The sequence below is a fragment of the Macaca thibetana genome, chromosome 4 (assembly GCF_024542745.1).
Source record: "Macaca thibetana thibetana isolate TM-01 chromosome 4, ASM2454274v1, whole genome shotgun sequence".
Lineage (NCBI taxonomy): Eukaryota > Metazoa > Chordata > Mammalia > Primates > Cercopithecidae > Macaca > Macaca thibetana.
The window spans coordinates 167,759,656-167,783,586 of NC_065581.1; the positions used below are offsets into that span (position 1 = coordinate 167,759,656).

The 23,931-nt window shown below is 44.5% G+C and overlaps 1 protein-coding gene across 1 annotated transcript in view; it reads right to left on the reverse strand.

Moving 5' to 3' along the window:
- Window positions 1-23,931, reverse strand: part of WDR27 (WD repeat domain 27) — a 256,015-nt gene that overhangs the window by 117,145 nt on the left and 114,939 nt on the right. Inside the window, exon 24 of the mRNA XM_050787106.1 lies at window positions 17,953-18,051. Within this exon, the coding sequence (XP_050643063.1) occupies window positions 17,953-18,051 (99 nt within the window). The remainder of the gene's footprint in view (window positions 1-17,952; window positions 18,052-23,931) is intronic.

The following is a 23,931-nucleotide window of genomic DNA, read 5'->3' on the forward strand; positions in this document are numbered from 1 at the left end:
GTCTCATCTCCTAAAAACCCCTCCACCAGGTACTGGAAATCTGTATGCCCGCCTTGCCTTACGCAGTGGAGAAACTGCGGGTTCCCTTCACAATGTGTGTTCGTAATCACACAGATGCTGGAAGGGTTCGAGCATGTGCACCAAGCCACTTTACTTCCTTTACTTAATCTGTTCCTAAAGAATGAATGTTAAAGAACAAGTTTTGTAAACCATTCTGTTTTTAGAGATAGGGTCTCGCTCTGTTGCCCAGGCTGGAGTGCAGTGTCCAATCCTGGCTCACTGCAGCCTCGACCTCCCAGGCTCCCAAGTAGCTGGGATTACAGGCATGAGTCACCACACCCAGCTGATTTTTCATTTTTGTAGAAATGAGGTCTCACGATGTTGCCCAGACTGCTCTCCTGGGCTCAAACGATCCTCCTGCCTCGGCTTCCCAAAGTGTTGGGATTAAAAGCATGAGCCACTGCACCTAATTAACTGATAATTATGAGCTCAGCTTTTACTTTTAGGATCAATGTGTCTTCAATAGCTCAGTTTTGTCTGTTGTTATTCATTAGAAGAAACCAGATCAATTATGTAAGAAATAAAACATTTTGTAATGTAAACAATAGCACCACTAGACAAAGCTCTGATTCTGATTTCTAAAATTTCGCAAGTCAATTCTGAGAGTGACACCAGGGAAGAAAGCTTGTGGCTAGACAGCAGCCCTCCTCATCTGGACAGTGGTGAGGGCAAGGTGGTCTGACAGCCCTGGCTCCTGGAAGGGAGTCCCCACCCCACAGAGGGGCCAGCCCTCCAGCACCTGCCACAGACCCTGAGAGCGGCCACTATCCCGGGGGCCTCAAAGAGACTCTCAAACCATGTCACGTGATGAGAAACGACGTAAATATTTTGATGATGACCATTAATTGGTTTTCATTGTGCCGTCATTTATTAAGATGGGCATGTACTGAGTATCTTTGTATTGTTTAAATCAAATAGCCAAGGAACCTGAATTCCGGGGCCTGTTGGAATTGAGGCAACGTTAGAGACTACTGGAGCACTCACTCTCACCCTGGGTGTTGCGAGATGGCCACGCATACATCATGTAGAAATGCTTTCTGAAAAGGATAGTCAGATTCCAGTGTGGGGGATTCAGACAGTATCAGAACTGAATTTGGTAACCAAATCGGCCATAGTCTGTGCTTGACTAAGATCAATGGCACAGCTGTGCATTTGAGACAGTGGATAACAGGTGTGGACACTGAAACTGGGAACTCAACTCCAAAAACAAAATTAATATTTACTCTACACTTGGCTTTATTTTTAAAAAATAGGCCAGGGCAGAGGCGAGGCATCCCACATAGAGATACCGCAAGTGCTGGGCAATGCCCGGGAGCCTCAGGCACCAAGCAAGCCAACAAAAATGTCTGCAGGGCCCAGAGTCTGATGGGCAGCAGCTCGAGCCAGGTGGGGCTGTCTGAGGGACCTCTGGAAATGAGTCAGGCATTCTGGACTGTGACAGTGACACCTGGGGTGACTGGTGCTGTTGGGGAGGACCAGGGATGCCACACATCTGGCATCATGCAGGTCAGTCACGCACACTTGGGTTTTGTCCGTGAGAAACACCATTTGAATGGGGACCTTCCCTACAGGTGTGAGGAGTTCAGGTTGGGGCAGCCACTGAGAAGGGCACCCTCATAGATGGTCCGCGTGGCACAACAGTGCATGTGCCTGTGGTGGAACCATCAAGTACACTGACTAGTTTAGGAGTATCGCTTTCTGGCCAGTGCGAGATTCCCAGTAAGACGTCCTCAAGCTCTAAGTAGCTTGGCTTCTTATAGAGACTCCCCGGCTAAATGGAGCCAGGGCAGGAACTCCTGGGGGCCTCCCTGACACTCCCCAACAGCAGAAGATGAGAACTTCACACAGAGCACCCGGCGCAGACGCTCTAGCGCGAGCCTAGGAGGTGCTTCCAGTAACCGCAAGCAAGACCGAGGCGGCATGCTGAGAAACACGGTGTGGCCCACACCTGTGCCACGCTCTGAAACAGTAAAACTGCACTGGCCAGGAAGAAACGTTGGAAGCTCTTCCAGTCCCCTCGCCCCACAACTGATTCCCGTCTTAGAAGAAGCAAAACCCAGGGCTGCGAGTCCTGCTTTTTAGGATGCCCCCAGGACCTGCACTTCTCTTTCCACACCAACTTGGAGGCTGCAACTCTGAGAATAAAGTAGGAATCCCACAGAAGAGGAGTCAGAGCAGCGGTCCACTGTGTTCCTGGAGAGGCCGGCGTTTGCACCCCAGCCACTCTGCAGACCAGACATAAAGCTGGGAGGAAGGGCCGCCAGCTCCAGTGCTGAGAACACAGCGCAGAAAAGCAGCATCTGTGCTCCGGGATGAGTAAACAGAGACCCGAGGGAGCTGCCGAAACCGCACTGCAAACAGGAGAGGGAGCATCAGCTCCACCAGGAAGAGTTTCTCCTCAAGAGGGCTTGGGGAGACCAGTGGTTCTCAGACAGGTCCATGGAAGCCCAAGTCTGACGGCAACCACTCAGGAACCAGAGGCTGCAGGAGAAAGAGGCGGGAGGTGAGTCCCAGGCTCTGCCACCACCCAGTCAGAAAGCCCCCATGATTGTGCAAGGTTCCATCTGGACAAAGAGTTTAAAAGTAAAAAAATATTGAAAGCCACTTCTGAAGGAAACAAAACATTTCTTATAACATACTTGCTCCACATCTTGTACATGTCTTCCATGAAAAATAAGCAACCATCTGTAGGAGACGACAGGAAAGGCACAGCTGAAATGAGACAGCCATGCCCAGGGAGTAAGGACACAGGCTCACACTTCAAGTCACTAAGCTCGGTACTTCAAGTCACTAAGCTCAGTACTTCAAGTCACTGAGCTCAGTACTCAAGTCACTGAGCTCAGTACTTCAAGTCACTGAGCTCAGTACTCAAGTCACTGAGCTCAGTACTTCAAGTCACTGAGCTCAGTACTCAAGTCACTAAGCTCAGTAGAGACTTGCAGATGTGGGAAATAAAGTGGATGATGTAGAAGACCTAATTGAAAACAAATTCTCAAAATGCTGAAGAAGAGAACAGAAACCCTAAAATGCTCACTTTCTCTTTTCAAAGAAAATAAAATTAAGCTAATTGGTTGACAAACAGGGAAGACCCAACTTCCCAATACTACATATTCCTGAAGGACAGATGGAAATGGATGGACTGTTTTCCAGTAATTATGCTTAGCTGTTTTATTTCAAGATTTCATATCTTAGAAGAAAACACAACTGAGAGGAAATGGGTTGTTCTTTCATTTCATGCCCCTCATCCCTGTGAAACTTTTCTGTGGGATGTGGAACCGTGTCTGAGTATCAATCATAGGGCTGTGGCACAATATGGTTTTAGAAGGAAGCCGCCTGCCCGTGGTTTGCTGTCCCTGCTCGCTCCCAAGAGGAAGAGACACCGCCCACCCAAAGGCTTCGGAGCCCCTTTCGTTAACAGAGAACACAGCGAACAATTCCCCAAAGACAGCAGGAATGCACAGAGGTTGGAGTGGCAGGCAAACGGCCAACACACACCACTGGGGCCGTGATGCTGCTGCAGCCTGAGTTTCTGATGCACCAAGGTGGTTTTGTACACAGGAAAATTATTTGTGCTTTATTTTTATGCTTATAAAATTATAATTCAATTCGTTAAACACTTAACATTTTAAAACCCTAGTCTTTAAGCTTTTAATCCTATTTAATAGCTTTTATATTTAGAAATCTAGTAAATTTTAACAATCATGTGCAAAGTAGCCTTTGATTCATGTTCAGTTAACTCACAATGAACAGATTCAATCCCTTAAGGAATGAGTTACAGTTACAACTTTGTTAAAGTATTTTAAGATTGTTCAGTTTCATTTTAAATTTACTATGTTAGATTTTCTTGAATACTTAAGTGACAAAAATAAAACGTAAGATGGTCCTGAGTTCTTAATCGATTATTAAAAATCTAACAAAGCAAACGTATAAATATGGTGAATTTTAAGTTCTCTTAAAAATGTAAATTTTGTAAAATTTTCCTTTTTTTCTCAACTAAAAAGTCACGAGTCCACGGTCAACATAGATGTCAAATTAGAATCAGATCTTTTAAAATATCAACATCTCTAAAGCACTGCAAATGACTTAAATATTAATTATTCCAGGTTATTCCGCAAGTCTATTAATGCTATGGCTTTGGTGTATTTTGCCATCTCTAGATTTAATTCAAGCCACTAAAGAAACCTTTTCCAATCTGAAGTGACTTGGGGTTACCATTCTAGGGGAACTAGAACGTTCAACGACCAAAGATTTTGCCCTCTCACAAAACCCAGAGCCATCTACACTCACAATGAGTCTTCCTGCCCAACTGACATGCAAGCGGAACCCTTTTTGTAACTGCTGTCACAGTGGAAGTCTCCAAACCCCACCCTTGGATAGCGGGGCTGGAGCTCTCAGGCTCAGGTGGTGCCTTTTCCTGATTCTCTGGCCCTGCTGCAGGCAGCTATTTCTGTCTCCTGTTGGTTGGGCTTTGCTGTACTCAGCCCTCTTGAGGGCAGGAGTGTCTTCCATGCTGCTGGGAAGAACCCTGATGCCATCCCATCTGGCACCACGGAATGCCATTTCCTCCTCATCTACCTTCATGGTCTGCGGGGTCATAGCGTACCCACGTGAACTCAGCAGATCTCTCGTGGTTGATGCTGGTCCCACCACCCCACTCACGGCCACAAGGACACCACAGGTGCCCTTCATGGAGCATGGGGCTGGGGGGTAGTTTAGTCAACGAGAAAGACCTGGGTAGCTAACAACTTAACTTCGAACAAGGACAAACACAAGGACTAAAACAGAAATGAAAAACAAATTGCAACACAGATGAAGACACCAGACCAGGTGGGACCCACGGGGAACACAGGAGAGACACAGAACCTTCTCCGACCACTGTGAAGTGTGAAGTGCCGTCTTCAGGAGGACGCGAGACCCGCGGTGTGTACGTGATGCTTCACGCCCAGGAATACTTGCAGTAAATCATGCAATTCTCTTTACGGATGTAGGTTTACTCATTCTCAGCAGTCCTTTCCGTTATCTTTAAAAAGCTCAATTGGCCAGGGGCCGTGGCTCTCGCCTGTATTCCTAGCACTGTGGGGGGCCGAGGCGGGCGGATCACCTGAGGTCAGGAGTTGGAGACCATCCTGGCCAACATAGTGAAACTCTGTCTCTACTAAAAATACAAAAATTAGCCAGGCGTGGTGGCGGGCACCTGTAATCCAACTACTCGGGAGGCTGAGTCAGGAGAATTGCTTAAACCCGGGAGGCGGAGGTTACAGTGAGCTGCGATTGTGCCATTGCACTCCAGCCTGGGTGACAGGAGCGAAATTCCGTTTCAAAAAAAAAAAGATAAAAGCTCCATTTAGGAAATCTCTCCTCATAAGACAGGATGCAGGCCAGGAGCCTCCTGTGGCGGCCAGGAAGGAGGGGATAGCAGAAGGCTGCACCTCAGCCTCACCCTCTCGGCCAGGCCCACTCCCTGCCTGGTATTCTCTATATACAAGTATCACCTCTCGGCCAGGCCCACTCCCTGCTCTATATATAAACAGAGCAGACTGTTTCAATTATGAGTACTTAGAAGGAAATAGTGCAATCTTGCTCCTGAATTTATAAATTAGCTGATAGAGTGATCACAGATATCACAGGTTTTTATCCTATGTAAAAACCAAGGAAAGTAACCTTTCCTCCAGGTGTATACTTATGTCATTTTTCCTTGGCAAAGCTAAACCACAAACCTCAAAGTAGTAAGGCCTAAATAAAACAGATTTAAATTTCACCCCACATGCCTTAGTCAAAAAAAAAAAAAGATGACTCAAGGAAGAACACTGGAGATTTAGTTTCCCAGAAGTTAACCATGCTGTCTTTGCATTTCTATTTGTACAATGACTCATATAGATTACTTCTGATAACCCCACTCTCATCAAAGTCTTAATAATTAAAGCATGCAGCTCAATTCCCAACTTTTCGGTCTCAAACCAGCAATCAGCAGGAAAAGAGCCATGCTATCCTGGCATAAACACTTATGTTCCACATTCAACATCCAGCAAGCACTCAAAAACTGCAACAGGCCAGGTGCGGCAGCTCGCACCTGCAATCCCAGCACTTTGGAAGCCGAGGCAGGAGGATTGCTTGAGCCCAGGAGTTCAAGGCCAGCCTAGGCAAACTGGTGAGACTGCATCTCAATGCAAAAAAAAAAAAAAAAAAAAAAAAAATTAGTCGGGGGTGGTGGTTTGAGCCTGAGGTCTGAGCAACTCGGGAAGCTGAGGCGGGACCATCACTGGAGCCAGGGAGTTTGAGGTTGTAGTCAGTCGTGATCACACCACTGGACTCCAGCCTGGGTGACAGAGCAAGACCCTGTCTAAAACAAACAAACAAACAAACAAACAAACAAAAAACTACAACACACACCAAAGAGCAGGGGAGGTTTGGAGGGAGACCAACTGTTTCTCAGCGCAATTAACAGAACTAGGTTCTGAAATAACCCAGATATTGGCACTGTCAGTCAGGAATTAAAAATTATTATAATATGTTAAAAGTTCTACTGTAATTTCAGCAGAGATACAAATCTCTGGAGGAAAAATTTTCTAGGCCTACGATAATCAGGATAAATCAAACTGGAAAAAGAGAACAAAACAAAACACAAAAAGCCAAACCCAATCTAGAGGAAACATACTGTAAATACAAAGATGAAAATTTTAGTTTTAAATTAAAGCTACAGCAATCATTAGGTAAAACATTGAGTCCGAAATATAAAGAGATGAAGGATATAAACATGCAATTTAAAAATTAAAAGAATTCTGGGCCAGGCACGGTTGCTCACACCTGTAATCCCAGCATTTTGGGAGGCCGAGGGGGGCAGATCACGAGGTCAAGAGATCAAGACCATCCCATCCTGGCCAACATGGTGAAACCCCGTCTCTACTAAAAATACAAAAATTAGCTGGGTGTGGTGGTGGGAACTTGTAGTCCCAGCTACTCGGGAGGCTGAGGCAGAAGACTCACTTGAACCCGGGAGGTGGAGGTTGCAGTGAGCCAAGATTATGCCACTGCACTCCAGCATGGGTGACAGAGCACAACTCCATCTCAAAAAAAAAAAAAAAAAATTAAAAGAATTCCAAAACCTAGTAGCCTGTGGGACAATGTGCAATCTTATTAGTATTCAAACAGAGGTAAATTAAAATTGGGAGGTACTGTTTCTTGATAATTAACAAAGGTAATGCAAGTGTTAACAACCAAAGCTGGTGAGGAAGCAAACAAGAGGAAACACTTTGAGAAGCATTTGTCTATAGCAGAACCCTTTAAAAGTTTATTTTTCTCAGTAATACTACTTCTTGAGAAAGTAATCTATCTGGAGAAAATAAACTCACATACAAAAAAACATTGTATGCCCAAAGACATACATCAAAACACTACTTATAGTACCAAAATATTAAAAACCATGTCAACGTCCACTCTAAATGACATAACTATCTTACAGATAAATCAGTTTGCAAATGTCCATTTCTGCCTTTCCTGCGTGTGTCAATGCGCCACATGCCGGCCCCGGAAACAGCTGTCCCCTCGCCGCCCTGCAGGCCTTCCCTCCACACTCCGCCATTCTTCCCTTCCCAGGAGGTTGTGTTGTGGCCTGAGCCCCCCGGGGTGCACCTGGGCTCTGCATGCAGCCCTCTGCCAGTCTGCGTCTTGTCTTTCACTGAAACTCTCCGAGAACCCCCCAAGTTTCTACCTTGTGTTCTAGGGTAACAGTACTGACATGGTCTAGATGTAACTCAGTATAGCTAGAAAAACCAAAGCAAGTCTCCTTATAATAAATCCTGCACAACTGAGAAACTGAAAAATTGAAAATAAAGCCAAACTACCCAATACAATGCGAAAAGAGTTTTTATATCATCTTACATTAATCCTCTTTTATTTCATTACAGTTGACCCCTGGACAACAAGGGTTTGAACTTGCAAGTCCACTTAGAGATGGATTATTTTTCAACCAAACTCGGATCAAAAATACAGCCTCCCAGGATGTGAAACCCAGGCATCTGGAGGGCAGACTTTTTGACTATGTGGGTTCTGTAGGACTTGAGTGTGCGAGGATTTGGGAGAACACAGGGGACCTGGAACCAATCCCCCACGTAGACCGAGGGATGACTGTAACTATTTTACCACTGACAAAAGATAAAATTGATTATTGTGATAGTAATATAAAATCAATTTGATAATATAAGGTAAGGTGATATTTGTGACTCAGTTATCCATTCCAATAAATTGTATCTCTTTGTATCTGCGTGTGAAGCAGCTTTCTCCATACCTAACCTGCACGCTTCCTGTTCTCCCTGAACTCCCTGTGTGAACGGTAGGGTCCCTCTGCAGCCCACACTTTCAAACTCAGGAACCCATCAGTTCATGTCACAACTTGCTTTCATCTTCTGCATCTCTGCTTTGAGATACTTCTGCCTTGCTAGTTTTTTGCTGGAAATAAGTCTCGCTTGGCTACCATCTCAGCCAGGATAATTTAACTACGAAGCTTCCTGAATTTGTGTTCCCATCCTAAGCAGTTCAACAGCTACACTGATATGACAAATATACCACTGTCCTCAGATGTCCAATAAACCAAAGCTGACAATACATCCCTAAGTCACATCTGACCGGGTGCATGTGGCACGCAGCTGCAGTTCCTGGCAGGACACCCAGGTGTGCTTCAGAGTCTTGGATTCCGAAGCCACTCTGCAGAGCCTGTGGTCCCTTGTGAGCTGTTATGGTTCCTTACTCATTTTGAGAGTCCTCTTAGCCACAGGCATTGTTAGAATAATTTTGTAAGTACGAGTATAATCCTCTTCCTCCAAAAGACTCACAAGTCTTATTTTGACAACTGAGCAATAACAGTGATGAAAAACATTACTTTTTTTCTTTTTAAGCATATCTAGAAATTTACCCTGAGAGGCTCAAAACTTTAGTTTTGGAAAGGGGATAACTGTTTTCACAATTAAAACATATTAAAACAAAACAAAACAAAAACAAGTCATGGAATCTGTCTCCTGCTTTTCAAAAGTGACGTGAGTTCCCTGAAACAAGATGGGTGAGTGCCACACCCGCCCCAGATCACACACTCGAAAGCCGGGTTCCCAGAACGTGCGGCCTCCGTCCCAGCGAGAGGGGGGAAGTTCATCCTACTGTGCCAGATCTTCACGACGTGCATTCATGAGCCTGAAATCATGGAGAGGGTGGGCCAGCTTCCAGCACTCGGCGAGTGCGTGGTGGGGGCCGGCGCGCTGTCCCCAACCCTTTCTCACAGCCCAGTGCTCATCCTCAGTCCTGACACCACAGACGCCACTGCGGAGGGGCCAGGTCAGCCACATATCCAGGAAAGGAGAGCTAGAAGGACAATGGCTTATCTCTGCAAGTGCGTATTCACATCAGGGAAGTCACCCAAAAGCATGAGATGAGAGGGAGGAAGCAGGGAGCATGGGTGGGCATCGTGCAATCCATCGAGGGCCTGAATGGGACAGAAAGGTGGAGGAGAGTGGCTTCACCCTGGTATTTGTCCTTCTACCTGCCTGTCTGAGCTGGGACGCTAGTCTTCTCTTGCCCTTGGGCTGGGACTTACACCAGTACCCCCCAACTCTTCCCCCATTCTCAGGCCTTTGGACTCAGGCGGGAACACCACCACCAGCTATCCTGGGGCTCCAGCTTGCAGACAGCAAATCTTGGGACTTCTCAGTCTCCACAATTGCATGAGCCAATTCACATAAAAAATTCCATCCATCCATCCATCCATCCATCCATCCATCCATCCATCCATCCATCCATCTCTCTCCCTCTCTATCCATCCATCCACCCTTCCCTCTCTCTATCCATCCATCCATCCCTCTCCATCCATCCATCCATCCCTCTCCCTATCCATCCATCCATCCATCCATCCATCCATCCATCCATCCATCTCTTTCTCTCCATCCACCATCACCTATTGATTCCGTTTCTCTGGAAACGTGTTTCTGTAACATGTGTTTTATCCTCCTACTGGGAGGTTGGTGTTATCACTCCCCAACACTGACCCTGACCTGTTGAAGGCAGGTGGCCTGTATTTCCTGTCTAGTGGGAGGGGCTGCCCTGTGTGACCTAACATCCTACTCTAATCAATACGCAGCCCGCTCTCTAAGCCAACACATGCACTTTACATGTTAATATGCCGGGGCTGGAACTTAGAGGGGTCTTTTCCTACAATAAAAATTTCAAATCATTATTTCGATGCACCATCTAATAGATTTTCTTAAAACGAAAGCTTGAGTCACATGCTTCATTTTGTGGGCATGATTTTAAACAACGTTATGTGTAGGTTGCACCAGGGATTTAATAAAACAGAGAAAGAACATGCTACTTTAAAAAGGAAGGATGAATATTTCCAGGTTCAACAATTTCACAAATGTTAGTGAAGGGATAACATGTATCTTAAAATCAAATAAATGTTTTACTGCAAAATGAAGGCTTCTAAGCCTAACTGCCATGTGTTCCTGAGGAACCATTGCTGTTTCAGAGACCCATCTGATAACCATGACTGGAAAAACTGCGTGCTGCAAAGCTTTTGGAGCAATGGGCCTGCTTTAGATACTTCTATAGACAGAGACAATTAGCACCAGATTAACACCACTCCTAAAATTCAACATTACAAAATGAAACGTGGTAAAGTGTGTTCATGTTTGGAAATATTTATTCTCTGTGTCCACCCACCCTCAGGGGACTCACTCTCCACTCTGCTGGGCTGGGCTGGGCCTCATGGTGGGCATGACCAAGGGGTATGGGATGTTGGCCAGCCTCCACCTTGCCCCATAGGGGCCAGCAGGTCTGGTGGGACTTCACCCGTCGGCCATGCTCCGAGATGAAGGGGATGCTGGACAGAACTGGATGACCTTCCATGAGTGTTAGGGAAAGCCTTTGGTATTTGGGGAAATCTGTCATGTAACAAAACTCAAAAGATGAAGATTACCATAAAACAAATTATTTTTTCAGGCCAGGCACGGTGGCATACACCTATAGTCCCCAGCACTTTGGGAGGCTAAGGTGGGAGGATTGCTTGAGGGCAGGAGTTTGAGACCAGCCTGGGCAAAATAGTGAGACCTCCATCTCTACTAAAAATGAAAATTAAAACATGAGCCGGGTGGGGTGGTGCATGCCTGTAGTATCAGCTACTTAGGAGGTTGAGGCGGGAAGACTGCTTGAACCCAGGAGTTCGAGGCTGCAGTGAACTGTGATTGCACTGTAGCCTGGGCAAGAGTGAGACCGTGTCTCACAAAAAAAAAAAAAAAAAAAAAAAAAAAGAAAGAAAAAGAAAAAAAAGGAAAAGGAAAGAAATTATTTTTCAAGCAAGACTAGAACTCAAGGATCTTTCAAAATGTACCAAGTACTTTACAGGGTACTTTCTAGTAGAGGAAACAAAGAAAGATGGCAGCTCTCCTCAAGGGTGTGTTTATAATTAGCACAGAGAGAATTATGAAAATCACACAGTTAAGTAACTATAAACTCGTGAATCATACAGTTATGTATTTTATGTGACTGTAAACTGGCTTAATTGGTAATAAGGAAGAAGGATCCTCTCAAATATGCTCAAAAAAAAAAAGAAAAAAAGAAAAAAAAGAAAAAAAGCTACATGGGCGACAAGAGGGATGCCAGTGGTGACGAGGAGACGAGATCCCTGCGCCCACAGGTGATTTCCTGCCGGTGGTTGCTGGGAGGACACCAGGGGCGACCTGAGAAAGTGGGAATGTGACGCGGAGGTGGCGGCTGGGGGCTGGGAGCGGGGGTCCGGGCAGGGCCGCGCTGAGGCGGGGGCGTCCGCGCCGAGCCAGGAATGGCGCCCCCCGATGTCCACACCACGGTCCGGCATCTGCGAACGGGCGGCTAGAGTCGCCCACAGGGAAAGAGGACTTGGCGGGTGTGGCTGCGTCGGCGGCCTCCAGACGGGGGATGGTTGTGGAGGTCCCAGGTGTAATCACAGGGGCAGGACAAGGACCAAGTGTCCACACGCGGAGGACGGGCGGGGAGACGGTCGGAGTGAGCAACGGGATCTCGGCCCGGAAGACGGAGCACGCCCCGAGCCAGGACGGCGGCGCCTCCGGAAGCCGGAAAAGGCCGAGCACCGGATTCTCCGGAGCCGCCCTGCCGGGGGAGCTAAACCCGTGAGCCCCGCAGCCTCCCGACCACGGAGCTGCAGTCGGGAAATCGGCCTTTTCCTCCGCGGCCCACAGCAGTGATTCGTTACTGCGGCGACGGGAAGCGTCCAAGCCTAGCTCAAAGGCATTTGCCGCAGCAACTTTTAAATTATTTGCATTTCTGCCTGTTTGCGCTGGGACACTGGCTCCTGCCCTTGGGCTGGGACTTAACATCAGTACCCCCCAACTCTTCCCCCATTCTCAAGCCTTTGGACTCAGACTGGAACAAACCACCAGCTTTCCTGGACTCCAGCTTGCAGACAGCAGCTCGTGGCACTTCCCAGCCTCCACAACTGCGTGAGCCAATTCACATAAAAAATTCCAACCATCTCTCTCTGTCTCTCTCTCTCTCCCCATCCATGTCTCACCTATTGATTCCCCTTCTCTGGAAACGCGTTTCTCTAACGTGTGTTTTATCCTCCTACTGGGAGGCTCCGCAATGCTGACCCTGGAGCATGCTTAGTGGGGAAACACGGGTCCTGAGATTTCAAGCTGGAAGGTGCTCTCCAACTGTGAAACTGTGACATGGTCCCGGAATAATGGCGCCCACGCGGTGAGAGGTCAGCACAGAGTTTACGTTCTTATCCATAGCGACGATGTGGGCTGCCATTTGGGATATAAAAACAGTGGCACGGGCTTACCTTCCCGAAAGTCCTCTTATGAATGTGAGAGGCTAGGAAGTTGTCTCAGCGCGGAAGGACTTGCAAACACGGCCTAGGTTCTGGGTGAATGGCAAGTCTATCTAGATTGGGGTTTGTTTTCCAATTTCAAAAAGAACTTTAAAATAAATATGTAAATACAAATGGCAGAAGCAATGTATTTTATCTTATTACAAATGTGTGCAGCACTTAACAGATTTCCTACATAGAAGCTCACAGTGGGGCATAAGTGCGTGGGCTTGGAAGCCGTCGGGATGCTGGTGCAAACTCTCAACTGCACATAAACTGATCTGTCTGGATCCCCACACTCTTCTCTGAGACACAGCTGCGCTAACATCTGCAAACAAAGCTGCCGGCAAGAACTGGATAACATGAGGAAAGACCCGCACACAGCTCCTCGCTCTTGGGGGACACTCAGCAGCAGCTTTGGTTATTATTTTACACAGCATCATTTGTTCCCAAGCAACCTTGTAAAATACACAGGACAAATGCTATGAATGACCATTCCGTATCTGAGAGACTCAGGGAGAACAAGACGTCTCCAGCCTGATAGACACCTGTGTTATGAAGGACTAAGTGCGGGAGCTGCCATAGACATCATCATGCTCCAGGTTCCTAATATAAGGTCTCTCACCAGCACCCTAGGTACGTGGCAGCAGCCAGAGTCTGCCACCTGGGTGAGCTGATTTCCATGAGTTTCTCCTCCTGATTGCAAAGACCATCGCAGCCTGGGTGTCAGTGGCACCAGACGTGCTTCTATGACATTTTTCCACCAGGTAACAACAGTCAATAGTGAACTGGCCATTCCCAAAACCTGCTTACTCCTGGTGTCAGATGTCATCCTGCAATGACCAGCTTTGCATTGTATCAAGAAAAACGTGCTTAAGTCATAGATGAAAGGTCTGATCATTTGATGAGGCTGTAATGGGGAGGTAGAATAGAGAGCCTTAAACCTGTTTGTCAAAACAGCCCGCTTCAAAGTAGCAGTAATGACTGTGGAGCTAAAAATGTATTTATCGTAAGATACATGTTTTAAGTTAAATTTATAGAGAGTGTGACAGAACATTACCAAGTACCCATCAGAAATTAGAAATCAGGGGGTCTGAGGCAGGGGTCAGCAGGCCTTGTTTCCAGAGCCTGGGTCATGACCCTTCTGATCAAAACAGGATGTAGCACAGGAACTGGCCCAAACCAGCTAGGGCCAAGATGGTGCTGAAGCATTTGAATCAGAGTCTCTGGTTGCTCTCGTTACTCATTATGTACTGATTATAATTCATCTGCATAAGACACTCCCACTGGCACCATGACAGTTTACAAATGCGTGGAAACAACCCAGAGGTGACCTTATATGGTTCCGGAACTCCCACCCGTTTTCCAGAAAGCTCATGAATAGCCTGCCCCTTATTTAGCATATAATTAAGAGTGGGTGTAACTATGCTCGCCAGCGACCAACGCGTGCTGCTCTGGGCCACTCTGCCTGTGCAGTGGCCCTGCTGTCGGTGCAGCTACCGTTTTGCTGCACACTTTGCTCTGTCACCACCACCTCACCCTCGAATTCTTTCCTGAGCAAAGCCAAGAACCCTGCTGGGCTAAGCCCCAGTTTGGGGATTTCCTGCATCAGGTCTGGACCTAGCCTGTAAAATTCTGACCAGCTGATCATAGTTAATAAAGAAAGTAGGTCATGCGCGGTGGCTCACGCCTGTAATCCCAGCACTTTGGGAGGCCGAGGTGGATGGATCACAAGGTCAAGAGATCAAGACCATCCTGGCTAACACAGTGAAACCCCGTCTCTACTAAAAATACAAAAAATTAGCCGCGAGGTGGCGGGCGCCTGTAGTCCCAGCTACTCGGGAGGCTGAGGCAGGAGAATGGCGTGAACCTGGAAGGCAGAGCTTGCAGTGAGCTGAGACTGCGCCACTGCACTCTAGTCTGGGCAACAGAGCAAGACTCCGTCTCAAAAAAAAAAGAAAAAGAAAGTAGCAATCCCCTAAGTGTGAGCTGTGCTGTCACCAATTTTACTCCCCGATTTTCACAGCTCCAGCATTCTCTCATTACCAGATCCAACGTTAGACAGGGGAAATGCTGTTGGTGTTTGTGGCACAGACTTCTAATATTTCACCACACTTGTTCCCATGTTTTCCTTGTGTGTATGTTTTTATATCATAAACAAAATAAACCATGCTTAGGAGAGTACTATCAATCTTTCCTTCAAAACAGCAGTGCCCTCATATACTGCTAAATGGAATCATGTATTAAATAAATACGACCTCCAACTTTACCTGTGCTTCACACAAGAACTTCATTTGCCAACCGATGGTATTCAATTTAAAGTGAAGCTCTCCTTTCTTATTAAATTATGCAGGATAGGCTTCAAAGGTTACTGTCTTACTGACACTTCGATTTTTCTTGCATACACGCTCTTTGGATTGTTGCGAGCCTCTGGTTAATTTCAGAGTTCTAAGAAAGCTGGTTTTGACAATTTCTGTGACTGTTTTCATTGCCTTTGTGAAGGAGATTTTTGATGTCCTGTTCCAGCATCCCTAGTGCTTCTTTATCATGTTTACTTTTAACAAAACCTTTTCCTGCCTGTGGTTATTTCCAAATCTTAATTTTACTTAATTTTATGTGGTTAACTGTCTCTTCAATAATTACCAATATTGTCCAATCCTGAGAAAATTTAAGTGATCAGAAAACATATTTTAAAAGTTACTGTAGTCATGGTAAGTAATTATTGTAATACAATGTATGAAAATAAAAATGACTTCCAGTTGTTTGATTTACAATGCTGGGAAACAGAGGAATGGTAGTGAGGTGATATATATGGAAGAAAGTAGACTAATATCAGTAAAGAAAGGAAATTTTTAAAAATAAGGAAACAACTTAGTGAATTATATATTATAATTCAGTATATGATATCATTACACTTAATGAATCAGTATGATGTATACCTATGCATAACTGGCTTCTTGTGCCTGTTATTTAGTGGCCCTTCATCACGAAGGTTCATGACAACTACAACTTGTTGCTTTTTCCTCTTTATTTTTTATAACTATATTTACACCATATTTGTTTCTTTTTTTTTTTTTTTTTTTTTTGAGACAGAGTCTTGCTCTGTTGCCCAGGCTGGAGTGCAGTGCAGTGGCACGATCTTGGCTCACTGCAAGCTCCGCCTCCCGGGTTCACACCATTCTCCTGCCTCAGCCTCCCGAGTAGCTGGGGCTACAGGCACCCACCACCACGCTCGGCTAAGTTTTTCTATTTTTTAGTAGAGATGTGGTTTCACCGTGTTAGCCAGGATGGTCTTGATCTCCTGACCTCATAATCTGCCTGCCTCGGCCTCCCAAAGTGCTGGGATTACAGGCATGAGCCACTGCGCCCAGCCCCTATTTGTTTCTTTTATTCATTAATCTCAAGGGCAATAGAGACCTACCCAACCTTTTTTTCACTGAAAATTTTCAAGTATTCAAAAAAATTCAGTGAGGCTGAAAGACATTTTGATGCCAAATACTCAAGTGTCAAGACAGCTAACATCTGACTCCCCCATAAATCACTCCCCCTCTCCCCGCTGCCACCCTGCTGGGTCGAGCTTTGGCACTTTTCATCTTTCTTTCCTGACCACCCCTCCATCTCGCTGCCCAAATGCCGTTCAAAGGATTATAAAAGAACACGACAACTCAAAGCAATATGTTTTAAAAGTGCAGAATAGGTGATGGCACAAATATTATCAAGAAAAGCAGGTCCTTTACAGTGCACATGGCACAGTCTCATGGGAAGAATGAAGCATCATGAAGATGTACGGCTCAGTATTGTTTGTAATAGGGAACGAAAGCATAAATTCAAATTCCCATCTGGAGCAGACTGAAAAGATAAATTAGGGCCACAGATGGAATTCAGCGGTGATGCTGATGGAAGCTCTGGTCCATGACAGCACAAGATGCACTTACTCATTTTCAATATTCAGTATTATTCAATATACAGCAGCAGTAGCGCGAGTGCCAGGCACAGCAACATGCCCTGAACCACAGCGATACGTTGTTTAGTGGAGAAGAGCAGGGTCACAAGACACGTGTGGAGTGCCGTTCCGCCTGATAACACGCGCTAGGCCAGAGTACACAGTCACACAATGACGCTATTCTCTGAATCAAAGCCTCAATCTTAAAGAGACAAAATGAAATTATTCCCAAACACTGGAGTTTAATACGTGATATTTATTTTATTTTATTTTTTTGAGACAGAGTCTCGTTTTGTTGCCCAGGCTGGTGTGCAGTGCCGTGATCTTAACTCACTGCAACCTCCGCCTCCCGGGTTCAAGCAGTTCTCCTGCCTCAGCCTCCTGAGTAGCTGGGATTATAGGCGCCCACCACCATGGCCGGCTCATTTTTGTATTTTTTAGTAGAGACGGGGTTTCGCCATGTTGGCCAGGCTGGTCTTGAACTCCTGACCTTAGGTGATCCACTGGCCGCCTTGGCCTCCTAAAGTGCTGGGATTACAGTTGTGAGCCACTGCGCCTGGCCAATACCTAATATTTTTAATCCTTTGCAAAAAATCTCCCTCTACATTTTAATAGAAGACCATTCATTTTTATATACAATTGATTTGCAATGGTTATTTTCATGTTTTATTCTAATTTAAAAAGTTTCTGGAAATGCTGTGGACTTTTTTCCGTAAGAACTTTCAAAATCCTGTTCTTTACTTGCTCTGCTGCTTGCTTTCTTGCTGGCACTGGTGTTCATGTTAGTGCCCCACGTAACCGTATTTGTCCACGGGTCTTCCCATACATTCCCGTTTCATTCAATTAAACATGCACGAGTGCTGAGTGGCAAACACCTTCATTATAAAAGAAACTTTTCCAGATGCATTTCCCCACAATAAAGGTTTATTTCTCTCTCTCTCCAATAAAAGTGTATTTCCTAAGTTCTCCCTGAACTCAGTGAACACTGGCATGTAACCTTAATTATTATAAGATTTCACCAAAATAAAGTCATAAAGATACAAAAATATAACGTAAGACCTGTATGCAGCAGAGGTGCCCCACCCACTCAGCAAGACTGTACCTGGGGCGTGGATGGGTTAAAGGCCACTCCAGTGACGGTGTCTGTGTGCCCAGCCAGCCGGTGAGAAAACGTGCTCGAGCCCATTTCATACACGTAAGCCTACAAGACAAGATGAGCAGGTGAGCCATGTTAACTCAGAGTGAGGAATCAGCTATATGCTATGCAGAGCAGAGGGACTGTCTATAGATTAGTGCAGTTGATCAAATACAACAGCAACAACCGAGATGCCTGACAAAACATCATCCAAGCTGGGGAACTAACTTTATAAAACAGGCATCTTTTCCCCTTCTCTCTTGTAGATTTTTTACATCTTAGTGAACTTATGTCATACCTTCTATTTACTATCAAAAGCCTCCATAGTACCCTGTGAACAGTTTTAAATATATGCTCATGTTTGATGACTAATTTTAAGGAAGGAGTATAGATTCTGTAATGCAACCTTACCTTGAAGTTCCAAACTGAATGAAAAAAAAAAAAGATACTCTATTGTATCCTCCCCTATAAACTTGAAATAGGTACATATGCTATACTGTGTTTCCTACTCATCAGCTTAGAATTTGAGCAATTCAAATACTCAGATATTTTTATAGCTGTTGATAAATAAGTTCCTCTCCAACTGTGTGTGACACAATTCTGGATTTATGTATCCAGAACTGCCATCAATAGTTTATTTTAGAGACAAAATCTGTTACCAGATACCATTCTGATGGAATTGAGAGATGAGATAATCATTAAGTAACAAGGTGTATCAACAAATATTTTCTGAAAGCCTACTAGTAATAAACAGCAACGTCACATTGCAGCAGAAGGAAGGTGTCAAAGGTGATTCCTTTTCCCGCAAAACCCTACTGTTTTTTAAAAAATTAAGCATATTGTGTATATTTGAAGTTCGCAACATGATTTTATGGGATCCATACCTACAGATAAGAACATAATAGTACTGGTTACTGTAGAGAGGCAGACTCTCGTATCTATCATCTCACATCGCTACTTGTATTTGTAACAAGAACAGCTAAAATCTATGTAGTTCAGGAAAATCCCTAATACTCCATGTTTTTATTAACTTGAGCACTCGTGTTGCACATTAGATACCTGGACTTCATCCTAGCAGCTGCTGTTTCGTATCCTTTGACCCACATCTCCCCATTTCCTCCCCGTCCCTGCCTATGTCTACCCTGTTAGCCACACTTCCATCATCTATCTTGGTGTCTTTGAGCTCTTGTTAAGATACAGATTTCACACAGAAGTGAGATCCTGCAGTCTTTTTCTTTTTGTGTCTGGTTTATTTCACTTAGCATAATGTCCTCCATGTCCATCCACACTGTGGCAAATGGCAGGCTATACCATTGTGTGTATGTGTGTACAGACATATGCACACACTCCTGTATCATATTTTTTATTAATTTGTGTTCATTGATGAGCTTTTAGGTAGTTTCTATAGCTTGGCTGTTGTGACTAATGCTCAATGAACATGGGAGGGCAGATGACTTTACATGGTGTTGACTGCCTCTCCTTTGAGCATATACCAGAAGGAGGACTGCTGGGTCATATTGTAGTTCTATTGTTACTGTTTTCTATACTGTTTTCCAGATGGCTGCACCAACCTACATTCCCACCAACAGTGCACAAGGTTCCCTTTTTTCACACCCTCACCAACATTTGCTATCTCTTGTCTTTTTGATAATAGCCATCCTTACAGGTATGAGGTGCTAGCTCAGTGGTTTTAATTTGCATTTCTCTTATGATTAGCAATGTGGAGCACCTTTTCATATAGATTTTTGGCCATTTTTATGTTGTCTTTGGAGAAATGTCTATCCAGGTCCTTTACTCATTTTTCAATCAGGTCATTTGTTTTTCTGCTATTGAGTTGCAAGAGTTCTTTATAAATTTTGGATATTAAACCCTTATCAGATATGTGGTTTGCAAATAATGTTTCCCAGTCCATAGGTTGCTTTTTCATTTAAGAAAAATAAAGTTGGAGGCATCACACTTGATTTAAGACTATATTACAAAGCTACAGTAACTAAAACAATATGGTACTGCCAGAAAAACAAAACCACAGACCAATTAGAGTATAGAGCTCAGAAATAAATCTAAATGTATATGGACAACTAATTTTCAATAAGGCCATCAAGAGGACACAATGAGGAAAGGATAATCTCTTTAATAAATGGTAACCTCTTTAATAAATTGTGTTAGGAAAACAGATTTCTGCACACAAAAGAATGAAATTGGACCTTTATTTTACCATACACAAAAATCAACTCAAAATGGATGAAAGACCTAAAATCATAAAACTGCTAGAAGAGAACATAGTGGAAAAGCACCTCAATATTGACCTTAGCAATAATATTTTGAACGTCAGAAAAAAAGCTCAGGCTACAAAACAAAAGTAAATAAATGGGACTGCATCAAACTAAAGAGCTTCTGCTCAGCAAATAAAATAATCACTGAAAAAGAACTATTTTAATGTAAGAATGAGTCCTTCAGATTTAGGCCTTACCAATGATTCTGTCAATGACTAAGCAGGTTTTGAAGTAAAGTCTACAAATAAATGTCTGATATATTTGTAGCAACATGGTGGCTAGGGGTGCTGGCCCTCCACACAATCAAAAATCCACATGAAGCTTTTGACTCTCCAAAAGCTTTACTGATAACCTACTGTTGACCAGAAGTCTTACCAATAACATAAACAATCAATTACCATATATTTTATATGCTATATGTATTAATACTTTATTCTTACAATACAGTAAGCGAAAGAAAAGAAAATGATATTTTAAAAAGTATAAGGAAGAAAAAATATACTCATTATTCACTGAGTGGCATCATAGAGGTCTTCATCCTCATTGTCTTCATGTTGAGTGGGAAGGAGAAGTAGCAGGGGTTGGTTTTGCTGTCTCAGCATGGCCGAAGCAGAAGAGGTGGAGGAGGTGGAAGGGGAGGCAGCAGAGGCAGGCTCACTTGGTGTAACTTTACAGAAATATGTCGTAATTTCTGCCTGACATTTTTGCTTTCTCACATTTTCTATATGGTACCAATCCTACTACCATTTGCTTTCATTTCACTGCCTGTATCATAGAAGGATCCATGTCGTGAAAGACATCAAAAGCACTGAGTCATCAGAACCCTTCTTCCAGATTATGTCTAATGTCAATTTGTTTCTTGGCACTGCTTCTTCCGAGTCAGTCTTCTTACTCATTGTCCAGCATTGGTTTGAAGCACTCATCTCCATCAAGTGGTCTTCTCTTAATTCCTCTGGTGTGGTATCTGTTAGCTCTTGAATTTCTCCAAGATCCATAGCTTGAAACCTTTTTTGCCATATCCACGATCTCTTTCATGATTTCCTTGATTGGCCCTGTCATAAATCCTGTGAGGTCATGCACAACTCTGGACAGTTCTCTCCAGTGGGAATTGTTTCAGGGTTGATGGCCTGCATGGCTTTTCCTATAACAGTAATGGCCTCTTCAATTGTGTAATCTTTCCAGATTTTCATGATGTTCTCTCCATCAAAGTTCTCTTCCACAGCATTCACAACCCTTTCCATAGGGTTCCATGTGTAATGACCCTCTGATCTGGAGTCCGGATTAGAGAAGTTGTTTGGGAGCAAGACCACTTTGATGCCTTTGGTGTTAAACTCATTGGGTTCTGGGTGGCCAGGGGCATTGTCCAATATCAAAAGAACTTTAAAAGGCAGTCGTGGCCAAGCGTGGTGGCTCACGCCTGCAATCCCAGCACTTTGGGAGACCAAGGTGGGCGGATCATGAGGTCAGGAGATCAAGGCCATCCTTGCCAACATGGTGAAACCCCATCTCTGCTAAAAATACAAAAGTCAGCTGGGCGTGGTGGCACATGCCTATAATCACAGCTGCTCAGGAGGCTGAGGCGGGAGAATTGCTTGACCCAGGAGGCAGTGGTTGCAGTGAGCCAAGACTGCACCATTACACTCCAGCCTGGCAACACAGCTAGACTCTGTTTCAGGAAAAAAAAAAAAAAAAAGGGCAGTTGCTTCCTGACTTCAGGGACAAAGTAACAATGGAACCAATGCGGGAAAAGGTTCTCACTGTCCTGCTTTCTTGGTGAACAATGAAAAGATTGGCAGGTGGTGTTTTTTTCCCTTCAAGGCTCAGTTTTATGGATAAGGGTAGTCTCAATCACAAGCTCAGCTGCATTTGCAGAAACCAGTAGAGTTGACCTATCCCTTCCTGCCTTAAGTCTGGTGTTTCTTCTCTTCTTTACCAATAAATGTCCTTTGTAGCATGTTTTTCCCTAAGAATAGGCCACTTACATCTGCACTAAAAACCTGTTCAGGCAGACATCCTTCTCCTCAAGGATTTTCTTTTCTTTTCTTTTTGTTTTTTTTTAAGACGGCGTCTTGCTCTGTTGCCCAGGCTGGAGTGCAGTGGCACAATCTCAGCTCACTACAACCTCCACCTCCTGGGCTCAAGCGATTCTCCCGCCTCAGTCTCTCAAGTAGTTGGGATTACAGGGGCCCAGCACCACACCCGGCTAATTTTTGTATTTTTAGTAGAGACAGGGTTTCACCATCTTAGCCAGGCTGGTCTCGAACTCCTGACCTCAGATGACCCGCCCACCTTGGCCTCCCAAAGTGCTGGGATTACAGGCGTGAGCCACTGTGCCCGGCCCTCAATGATTTCCTTAATGGCGTCTGGGAACTCAGCTGCTGCCTCTTGGTCAGAATCTGCTTCTCCTGTTATCTTGATCTTTTTTTTTTTTTTTTGAGACAGAGTTTTGCTCTTGTTGTCCAGGCTGGAGTGCGATGGCGCGATCTCGGCTCACCACAACCTCCAACTCCCAGGTTCAAGCGATTCTCCTGCCTCAGTCTTCCCAAGTAGCTGGGATTAGAGGCATGAACCACCAAACCCGGCTAATTTGGTATTTTTAGTAGAGATGGGGTTTCTCCATGTGGGTCAGGCTGGTCTCAAACTCCCAACATCAGGTGATCCGCCCACCTCGGCCTCCCAAAGTGCTGCGATTACAGGCGTGAGCCACCATGTCCAGACCTATCTTGAACTTTTTAAGCCAAACCTCTTTCTAAAATTATCAAGTCATCCTTCACCTTCCCTTTGCTTTGTCCGATAATGACTTCACTTTTTCTTGAATCATATTAGAGTCTATAGGTATGCCTTTCTCATAGCAATCCTGCACTCACATAAAAGCTGCATTGCAATATGAGATTTAAAAGGATTTAACAAAACGTGCAAGGTTTTCATGCCTGCTGGCACAGCTGCAGCCATGTCTCCACGAGTTTCCTTTTCTTTTTTTACATTATTTCTTATACTGGATTCATTTATCTTGAAAGGGCAGCCGCCTGCCAGTCTACGTACATACCAAGCAATTCAGCTTTTTCTGTAAAGTCGTGGCTTTTCTTGGGAGAAAGTTCAGCATCTCTAGGGGGACTTCCTATGGGCCCCATGGTGTGATTCAAGGTTTACAGTATTGCATTAAACACAATGAAAAATACACAAGAGCCGTAAGAGACCACCTTTCACTGCAACACACAATTTACTGGAGAGACAAACAGCTCACACAGAGGCGATGAGCATCACACAGAGTTTTAAGGGATACTTGTAACTCCTGAGCTCACCGCAACAGCAACAGCAAGGCGATGAAATGAGGACAGTAGTGCTGGATGGACGACAGTCGAGTTTATGAAGTGATGATTTCGTACTGCATTTCTGCACTTGTTTATATTTCTCTTGACTGAGAATGTGCATACATTCTAATAAATTTTAACTTTTTAAAAACGTGTGTAAATTTTATGATAGTCAAGGATAAAATAGACTAATATCTACATACATTTTATGCATTCATGACATATCTTTTTAATTTTTTTAGACTTTTAGGCTATGTGGTTCATCTATGAGTTTTTTCAAAGTGTTGAAAATCTCCAAAAATGTTAATATATTTGTTGAAAAAAAAAATCATGTATAAGTGGACCCATGCATTTCAAACCCA